Source organism: Myxocyprinus asiaticus, chromosome 33 (genome assembly GCF_019703515.2).
Source record: "Myxocyprinus asiaticus isolate MX2 ecotype Aquarium Trade chromosome 33, UBuf_Myxa_2, whole genome shotgun sequence".
In the NCBI taxonomy this organism is placed as follows: domain Eukaryota; kingdom Metazoa; phylum Chordata; class Actinopteri; order Cypriniformes; family Catostomidae; genus Myxocyprinus; species Myxocyprinus asiaticus.
The window spans coordinates 14062246-14072768 of NC_059376.1; the positions used below are offsets into that span (position 1 = coordinate 14062246).

A 10523-nucleotide genomic window follows, 5' to 3' on the forward strand; every position below is an offset into this window, starting at 1 on the left:
GCAAGAGGTGCAGTTCCAGATATTTACTGTGATAAACCCTTTGGCCTTTGGTTACACGAAAAAAATATCGGAACAAAATTAACCAGTTATAACCAGTTACCAGCATTTAAAAATAAAGTTTTCACTCCGGAACAATTGAAAATCATTTTGTTCCGGTTTTCTGCTAAAAATTTCATTCGTTTTCGGTTTTTGTTTTTGTTCCTTGAACTGTTTTTTTGTCCCTGGTTACTAATATGACTGGAGTCTTCATCTCATGTGAGTGGTCTTAATTTTATACATATTTTTCAAATTTACAATTCATTTATTTACGAGTAAAACTTTTTAATGAGAAACAAAATTACTGAGGGCACCTTTAAGAAGCACCAGTCTCTAAAAGTGTAAATCAGTGCAATAAATAAGACAACTGCGGACAACAACAGAGATAACATATCTCTTTAAAGCTACACTAAGTAACTTTTGGCCCTCTAGCAGTTAAAATATAAAACTGCATGTGTCTTGCGGAAGAACATTGTTTTGGTTGTGCTTCGGCTCTGCTCCACTGCGTGGATGAATGTAGTTTGAGGCACCGGTGTACACTGGATACAGGATATCTTATCAGAGTGAATGGACAAATAAATAACGAAAGAAAGGTATAGATGGATATCCGAAAACATGTCATCTGAGCAGATAAGTGCCATATCTTATGCTGTTGTTTTGACTTATTGGAAACATTGATGTTTTGAAATAAATTATGTTACAAAAGTTAGGCAACGTTCGTTAACATTAGACACAATGATTGCTAGTCTGATAAGGTCAAACGTTGTAAAGTTTTTATAACTGCAGGATATTCTTGCCAAATTGACCACGGTAGTAGCTCATTTATAAATTGTCATTGTTACCAACCAGTCGTCAACATCATTTCAAGACTCACATGTCCTTGGCAAGCCTAGGACTAAAGGATTTATTTATATAAATTGTTGCTGTTATAAAGAAAATACACACGTGTGCTTGCAAGTGAAAAGTTCTGCACCAATTACAGTATAATTATTGTATTTCACTACACACACACAGAGAGACACGTGTGGGTGTGTGTGTGTGTGATTACACAACTATACATAAACCATATCAATAAAATATCTTTCCTGTTGAGTAAGAAAAAGCCATCCTTTCAGATCTTGGAGTTGTCGCCACCTCTGAAAAGCCAAGCCGATATTGATTCGGGTTTTATTACGGACTCTGTCGCTTTCCCTTTTTGCTTGTAGACTCTGCTCTGTTCGGGGTTTCTTTGTTTTTATAACCGGTGATTCACCAGAGGTTTGCCGTTTTGAATGATCCATGGTCAATTTTTCTCATTCGTTGTGACAACAAACTTTCAGCTTAACGCTACTCCCACACCATACACGTGCTACAGTAGCCGGATCTTATTTTCTCTGGTACGGATATGACGTCAACACGCACGGGCAAATGACTACAGCTCTAAAATATAAATCATTATTATAGGTTTAACAAAGTGTATTTGGGTAAAGAAAAGACATAGTTTTGAAGATGGATTTTTGTTCCACTCTCTCATTAATAACATTTTGTTGTTTTTTAACAAAACAAAGTTACATAGTGTAGCTTTAAGAGATGGAAAAAAATTCATAAAGAAATAAATGAGCTCACTTAATGGGGGGAAAAATCTTTATTGCGTTAGTGCTGGGCAGAGATAAACAAGCTCTTGCTCGCAGCTCTTACAGGCCAAATAACTCTGGCCTGGAGAAATGCATTAGCAGTAAAGTATCACTCTTCAAGCCACAATAGATTTCGTTTTCACAAAAGGCACACCTTCAAGACGCGGGTCTCAATGGCAAAGTCTTTATGAGGATGTTTTATTGGTTCAAGCTCGTGTCACTCAGAGCATTTAAACGCTCTTATTGGATGGAGACGAGTTTATGACGTCCCTTCTGGTAATTATATAGCTCAGCGGCCTCTAACCGGTCTTTTCTCCATTCGAAGTCTACCCGTTACAAGCGGTCCACGCGGTTCAACCCTAGCATCATCTGAACGCAAAATAATCTGAAGCTATGGCCAGGCCTAGAGTTTTCTTTGATCTCACCGCCAACAACAGCCCACTTGGAAGAGTGATCATGGAGGTAGCGTATATGCAATATTCATTTTTGCAATCGTCTGATTGATGGAAAGACGGTGTAATTTTCCACTCGACAGTGAGTTCGTGCGCGCGCCTCCGAGTGGAGCTCGAGGAAGGGCTGCATGCACCATCACATTCTCTGTGCTCCAGAACTTGAACTTGAATACCGTTCTGCTTCAGGGGTGTTGTGCATTCATTTTTTATTATAATTTATTATTTTCCTTACAGTCTCGTAATGTAGTCATACCCAACCTAGTTTTGCGATTACATGACAAATTACAGTAGAACCTTTAGTCTATGCTTGCCTAACAGTACCATGCTTTGCAACTAAAAAGAGTTTCGCTTGTTAAGTTTGGGAATTTTATTGAATTGTAGTGGCATTGCAAAGGGATGCAATAGCGGTAATGGATATCCGGTAATATGTAGTTTTTCCTTTTTATGCAACATGCATTATTCACAACGTGGTTCGGGTTATGAATTTGGTTCCTCTCTATTACAATTGGGAAGGTTTATTGGGATGTTAATTGTTGTTGCTGTTAGTGGTATGTCGATGCGTAACCTGTTTTGTAAGTGAAGCTGCAAAACTAATCTTAAAAATAAATTGCCCGACGTCATGTATTTAGACAGCTCGAGCTGCAGCAGACAGCGCTACATCAACCATTTCATTTAATGTTTATTTTTATTTTTTTTTGATGTTATTAGACGGGCGTTAATCAAACTGCAGCGCTTAATTCATAAATGGTGTCAACATTCTAGTGAACAAATATATTTAGATTCAGCAGTTGGTTTGGGGAAAACTATGCGGAAATGCCTCGTTCATTGAATGAATGGGCAGGGCCTCCGCTCCTTTGTTTAGCCCTTGTACCTGGAAGGCGAGTTTAGACTATAGGCCCAAATTCGGATTAATTCATGCAACTGCGTCAAAATATGCAATGATCTGTTTGTATCAATTCGTAAAATTCGACAACTTCCCCATCCGCGGGAAGCAGTTCCCGCAGTCGCGTGCTCCCTGAGTGTAACGCGGTTTTCCATGTTCTGGAAAGTTCTGCGGATGCATGACGGGGATGGGAGGGGTCCGTCTTCGAGGCGCTGCGGAGATTTCCATATAATTGTCAACTGATGCGTTCTTTGCACAACTGTGCGGTCGTATTTTTGTTCTGTTATATACGTATAGAATTTCGGGAACATTAAAAGGCTATTTTGATGATTTATTGAAATCGTCTCGTGATGGCTTAAACGTAAGTTTTACGTAACATTTTACTTGATAAAAATAAATTCTTTCTAAACGGCCATTTTGATTCATCGTTTAGTGGAAAACCCGGAAATGTCACACGTGCACGTGGTCTGCTTTGCTCTGCATAAAATGCTGCTTGTACTTGCTATGACCATTTTGTCCCTTTACCTTCCACATTAATTTGTTGAACTGTAGCCTGCAGTGCGATCACTCATGCAGATGTATTCCAGCGAGACAGCGCACATAAGCAGAATAACAAGTTTGGCGCATATGTGGTACAATGTGACTGCAGCTTTAGTGAACAGTTGTTTAAAATGGATCTTGTGAATTTGTGTGAAGATGCCCTTTATTTCAAGTGTCCTTATACAATCTTCTGTTTGTTTAAAACAGCTGAGAGCTGATGTTGTCCCCAAAACAGCAGGTATCTTTTTTTTTTTTGGTTTTTTTTTTTTTCCCTCTCTCTCTCAGGTTTAAAAAATGTTTTTATTAATTAAATGGTCACAATTGCGATTTGGTGTTTTCATCACTCTTAATGTCACTCCCTTTTTAGAGAACTTCAGGCAGCTGTGCACAGGACAGCCTGGCTATGGCTATAAAGGATCCATCTTCCATCGTGTCATCCCCGGTTTCATGTGTCAGGTATGAAAGATGGTTAAAGGAATAGTTCAACCTTAAATGTAAATTGTCATTTACTCGCACTCGTGCCATCTCAGATGTGACTTATTCTTCTGCAGAACACAAACACTTTTAAAGAATATCTCTGCTTTGTTGGTTCTCACAGTGCAAGTGAATGGTGACCAAAACTTTGAAGCACCAAAAAGAACAAAGGCAGCGTAAAAGTAATCCATACGACTCCAGTAGTTTAATGTCTTCAGTAGCGATCCAATACATTTTTTGTGAGAACAGAGCAAAATATAATTTTTTTTTTTCTCACTATAAATCTTGACATCAACAGTCTGAGGCGATTGTGATTTCAAGCTTGTTTACACTTACACAAGTGTAATTGAGCTTGAAATCATGATCGTGCCTAGAGACTGCAATGGCAAGATGTACAATAAAATAAAAATTACATTTTTGTCTGTTCCTCACCCAAAATCAATTAGATTGCTTCAGAAGACTTTAAACTACTGGTGTCATATGGATTACTTTTATGCTGCTTTTTGGTGCTTCATAGTTCTAGTCAAAGTGGAGATTCTACAAAAAATCTCCACTCTTCTGCAGAAGAAAGTCAATACACATCAGAGACGGCATGGGGGTGAGTAAATGATGAGAACTGTTATTTTTGGGCGATCTATTCCTTTGTGTTTGGCCATGTATGCCTTTTGTCTTTTTGAAAATCTAATTTGTGGCTTTGTGCATGTCTCTGCATTTAGTTAGTGTTTTAAAGGTGGGGATAATTGCTCCATGTTTATTTGATCTCAAGGCTGCTGGGGCTTTTTACCTATTCTGTTCTCATGTTGAAACCTTTGGAAACAGGGTGGTGACTTCACAAACCACAATGGAACTGGTGGCAAGGCCATTTACGGCAACAAGTTTGAGGATGAGAATTTCACGCTGAAACACACCAAACCTGGTATCCTGTCTATGGCCAATGCTGGCCCCAACACCAATGGTTCCCAGTTCTTCATCTGCACAGATATTACTTCATGGTGAGCAAGTCAATCATGCATGCTCTATCAGGCTTGATCTATAGTGTGTTGAATCTTGTTTTAAATATAACCTGCATGTCCTGACATCTCCCACCCCCAGGCTGGACGGCAAGCACGTTGTCTTTGGACAGGTCGTGGAGGGCATGGATGTCATCAAGAAAGTGGAGGGTTATGGCTCCAGCAGTGGAAAAACAAGTGCCAAGATTGTCATTGCTGACTGTGGCCAGCTGTAAACACCTCAACCACCAACCTTCACTCAAACCCTTGTCTAGTACCCTTGAGCGCTCCTCCTCCTGAATCCTGCCGCTTACGGCAACATTCCTCCAAAGTTTTATAACCTCCTCATTCGTCCATCTTTGTCTTTTGACAAGTTGTCATTTTGCTGTTTTCATTTGCAAATGAGTTCCTGTAGGCTCATGTGTATCAAAATTTGAAAATAAAGGGGAACAATGATGTTAAATGTATTTTACAGACGCTTCAATTTTCACACCTTCCAAATTTTTATAAAGCTGTATGCGTTTATTTGGTGTTTAAGGTCCTCTAGATAATGCATTTTTCCATAAATTATTTCACAGCCCATTTTGATTTCAGTTTGTTCAAATCTGTCCTTTTGTAGTTAAGGTCATACCCAATGCAATTGTGTAATTCAGCATAATGTTATCCCTGCCTTGAGGGTAATGATATCTGCTAAGCTGGCAAATGTGTAATCTTAGCTGCATGAACATTGGACACCAATTTATAGTTGACCTGTAACATGATCTTCAGAGACTGCTTGGCCTGTGAGCCATGTGTTTTAATTGCATCACACTTTATTGGGGATTAATATAATCTTAAAATGTGTTGATTTGGCTAGAATCATGAATCAAAGGAAGTTCGTACAAGGTTGTCAACTGACCAAAAAGGACAATTTTGACCATGTACATGTTAGTATGTCTGACAGTTTTATGGGTGTAAATAGCCTTAAATTGCATTTTATTTCTGCCACACTTAGTGCTTGTCATAAGCAATACTTTAAAACTCCCCACAGGTTATTTAAAATGGGGAAATTGAGGAATACTGCAGTGAAAATGCTGAAATGTTAAATTAGAATGGCCTGGATTTGTACTTGCACTCAAAAATTAAGATTTATGTATTTCTATTTCATAAAAGCCAATCAAACTGAATGGAGTCATCTTTACCAACAAAAATTAGTTTAGTTTTGTTTGAAAAGTATTTAATGAAGTTGAAATATGTAAATCTTAAACCAGCTAAAATATTTGAGTATACAAGAAATTAATGGCACTGTCTCTTTATCATTCTTCTGGAGGCGTCCCAACACTGTATTTTGTCAAGTTTATTTGTGGGCGTCTCCCTTATCTAACATCAAACAAGTCATTACCACATTACTAGAGAGTTCCATGACCTGAATTGGGTGTGTCAAGGGACATATCCAAGATCAGGATTGAGACGCATTGAGCTAAGTAAATTTAATTTTAAATGTCCAACGGATTCACTCGATTCAAACTTTTGTTAAAACTTGCTTAAAGGTGCACGCAGTAGCTTTCTGTCATCTTGGATTTCTAATGACACCCAGTGGTATCAATGCAGCGTCATTCAAAATGAATAGTAAAAATTCAGTGAACGTGTCCAGAAACAGAGTGGCTAAGGGAGTTGTATTATACTGGTCATGTGACCCTAACATGGCAGCCCCCATGAGGGGACCCTCTCCACATAGAATAAAGCAGCTTTTTTTTAGGTTACTGAGATGACTTGAGTCTTCATCTCATGTGAGTGCTCATGATTTTATACATATGTTTAAAATTACTATTAATTTCTTTAGGAGTAACATTTTTAATGAGGAAAGAAATGACTTGAGTGCACTTTTAAAGTCACTAGGAAAAGGCCATACTTTATCGAATTATTTCTTAACGATAATTGTGTGACTTTTACAGGTTCTTCAAAAGGATTTTTTGAGATACCATAACTTAGATGTATAAAATCACTTCTAATGCTATTTTTCCAGGGCTGTTAATCACCAAAGACGTCCCATATCCTTTGAATACAGGCCTACGTTACACGTTACTGGCTTTCTACATTTTGTCCCAAAACAGCCAAACTTTTTGTTTTCCTGTCCACTTAGATAAAAAGTTAGGCTTTGTTTAACCAGTTCTTTTTGCCCCTCGGATCTTGAAAACACACTCCCTGTCCACGAGGACTATCGGGTTGTTGGCGGCAGTACAGGCTCTTCTCGCAGTCGCAGCGGTCCAGACTTCGGTGGAATTTGGCGCGTCCCCGCAACAAGCAGACCTCGCCCAGCGCGGGAACGCGCTGACATCTCCTCCCAGTCAAGTACAGAGCGCAGCACAGACCCTCCTCGCAGTCACGCGAGCGCACGCACGGGGACATCTCGGGCACTACAGGCAAAGAAGAAGAATGGTCAGAAACAAAAAAGAGTCACTGCAGTCAACTTGAAATATGATTCAGCTACCAGAAAACGAGATTTTGTAAAGTTGAAGTTAGTGTTTAAAAAAGTAAACACATTAGCCTACTAATTACTGTTGGACAGAAATTGGGCAAATAAGGTACAACGGGCACCCTAAAGGCACCTTTAAGAAAATGTTGCTTTTTCTGGTCACAAAATGTATTCAGGTAAAAAAAGGTAGGGTAAAAGGCTCCTAGTGGGGTTTAAAGTGATATCGTGAAGATACTGGGGCAATAGTTATAGGGCACAATTTGTCAACTAATGCAAATAATTTTGAGACAACAAGATTTTTTTGTTGTTGTAACAAATTAAGAAGATGCCTTCTCAAAATAACTATTTCAGAAAACCATTTTCTGTTAATTTCAAAGAGATTTGGCATTTTATTACATCTCAAGGATCATATAAACAAACTAATCTCTGTTATGATTTGATGAGTCAGTGTGAGCCCACTCTGAACATTTTTCATAACAAATCTATTCGCCCCACTTAAGAAAAACAATGTGTTTAATAAGGGCCTTTAGCCCCTGCAACAGTGGGGCTTTTTACCCCATACTATCCTTTCACTTTTGGACATTTATTGAAAATGTTTTGGTTTAATGACCTTAAACAAAACTGAAAATGATAAATGAGTATTTAGTCTCAAAAGAAATGTGTTCATTTCAAGGATTTTCATTAGCTGCTTACATTTGAAAAAGTAATAAAAATTAGATCAAATTGCCTCAATATCAACCTTTAGACATTACACGCAAAGATCTCATTCATGGATCAGGAAACTTTTTTCCAGTGTATAGTGACAAACAGGTTTTTAGGAAAGTCCTGTGGTGGGGGACTGGGTAGCTCAGCGAGTATTGACACTGACTTGCACCCCTGGAGTCGCGAGTCCGAGTCCAGGGTGTGCTGAGTGACTTCAGCCAGGTCTCCTAAGGAACCAAATTGGCCCGGTTGCTAGGGAGGGTAGAGTCACATGGGGTAACCTCCTCATGGTAACGATTCGTGGTTCTCCTCTCAATGGGGCACGTGGTAAATTGTGCGTGGATCACGGAGAATAGCATGAGCCTCCACATGCTATGAGTCTCCGCTGTGTCATGCATGACGAGCCACGTGATAAGATGTGCAGATTGACGGTCTCAGAAGTGGAGGCAACTGAGACTTGTCCTCCACCACCCGGATTGAGGTGAGTAACTGCGCCACCACGAAGACCTACTAAGTAGAGGAAATTGGGCATTCCAAATTTATTTAAATTTTTAAAAATAAATGTAAAAATAGGAAAGTGCTGTGGTAGATTTTGTTGCCATTTAGTGTTTTGGGAGAAAATAAAATCAAAGGAGCCTTTTACCCCATGATGCCTTTAGCCCTGTTGTACCATACTAATTACATTTGGGTAGGGTGGAATTGCACGCACAGACTTGATTGCCACCAGCCATAATTACACTGAAGATGGAGCAGTAATCCACACAAAAAATCCCAAACTAATTGCATTAGTGCGATAAAGAAAGTTATAATATGGCAAAGTGCTTTTGTACTGTCCTTAAAAAATGTACATGAACGTGCTTTTGTGACAGCTTTTGAGACTTTTGTGTGTGTGTGTGTGTGTGTGTGAGAAATGTTTCAAAAATATAACTGGTTGGATCTGTTACTACACATAAATGATGTTTGTCATGCCAAAATTGCCAGAGTAAGAACATTTAAGATTATTTCACTCAGAAACAGATAAATAGTGAGTAAACACACAAAAAAAAATTATATCAATTCTAATATTGTGATCCATTAAGTTAGTTTTCTTTAATGCATTTAAGTAACATTATGTTAAAATAGTAGGCTATAGATTATTCTGCTCAAATGCATCTGACATTAAATAAACAAGAATTAGGTCAAAAGTAATCCAAAAGCAATCAGATTAGATAATTTAACAAATGTAATCCAAGAGATTATGTAACTAACTACAATTTTAGTCATGGAATTTGTAATCGGGGGCTATCAGATTAAGTAATCTACCCAACTCTGCTTTTTAGTTATTTTCTAAAGCTCTTCACAGAATAACTTTTGTGTTTTTCAACAAATTAAAAATAATGTCTATTTATTTATTGACTCATTAGGGGACACACTCCCTTAGCTGTCAAAAAACTCAGATGTATATATTTAATGCAATTCCTGTTTTAAATTGATTCTACATATGAAATATTGGAACCCAAGTAAAGTAATTAAAAGTAATGAATTTAATTGAAAGTCAGTAACTGTAATCTCATTACAAGAATTGTAATTGTAATACTTTTTGTTCTTAAAATTAATCAAATTACAGTAATTACTTTGTAATTAGACTGCACACAGTACTGGCTGTAACTAATGCTAGGATGTCCAGTTTGACTTTCAGTTGATGGTGATGAAATCTAAAATGTAGTTTTATATTATTTCAATTATTTAGGCATATTCAATAAATAAATCAGCAATATTGTCAATGCCGCCTACTTGCGGAAATATCCTTTATCCTTTTTTTTTTTTTTTACCTTATTGTGTACTTTAATAGATATACTGTTGTTGACTGTATCCCCCTGTTTAGCAACATTTAGCAAATATAAAGCGTAAAATACAGATGATGTATACAGAGAGCACACATTGTTAATGTTTTCCATATGTCTATCTAGACTTGGCAACATAAGGCAAATTATTAACATTCTATTATGTGAAATGGCCAAAGGGCCCAAACAAGACTTTAAATGTTGCAATCTGCAAGTACATAATTCTTCTCACGCTCTCCTCACCTTTTTGCGTTCCTCGCCCGTCCAACTGAATCCTTGTTTTACCAGCACTGCGCTGTTTCTTCTTGGAGCCTTTGCATTCATTTGCCTTGTGAAAGATCAATCATCACAACCAGGTTTATTTTATTAATTTCTGAAAATTGTATTAATTTTTAATGTATTTTATTAATTTCTTAAAAGTCCATTAGTGTGGTTGAATATGCTGAATGAAAATTGGCATGATAAGTAGAAGGATACTAAGAAAAATATATTAAGGTACCAACTGAGGCATATGGTATTATCAATAGATTTTGAGCCAAATATTTAGGAATATCTT

The 10523-nt window shown here is 37.7% G+C and overlaps 1 protein-coding gene across 1 annotated transcript; it reads left to right on the forward strand.

Moving 5' to 3' along the window:
• Positions 1 to 1943: 1943 nt before the first annotated feature.
• Positions 1944 to 5454, forward strand: ppiaa (peptidylprolyl isomerase Aa (cyclophilin A)). The gene is made up of 5 exons (XM_051669922.1): positions 1944 to 2111; positions 3732 to 3762; positions 3892 to 3980; positions 4818 to 4990; positions 5091 to 5454. Exons 1-5 carry the CDS (start codon positions 2043 to 2045, stop codon positions 5221 to 5223), a joined length of 495 nt encoding a protein of 164 aa, XP_051525882.1. The 5' UTR covers positions 1944 to 2042; the 3' UTR covers positions 5224 to 5454.
• The last annotated feature ends 5069 nt before the right edge of the window (positions 5455 to 10523 follow it).

What these genes read in the sequence shown, in the direction of transcription:
- ppiaa (XM_051669922.1), top strand. Translation starts at nt 2,043, where the DNA reads ATGGCCAGGCCTAGAGTTTTCTTTGATCTCACCGCCAACAACAGCCCA. An exon ending in TGTTGTCCCCAAAACAGCAG is followed by an intron (nt 3,763 to 3,891) that starts GTATCTTTTTTT and finishes CTCCCTTTTTAG; the next exon opens with AGAACTTCAGGCAGCTGTGC. An exon ending in TCCCCGGTTTCATGTGTCAG is followed by an intron (nt 3,981 to 4,817) that starts GTATGAAAGATG and finishes CTTTGGAAACAG; the next exon opens with GGTGGTGACTTCACAAACCA.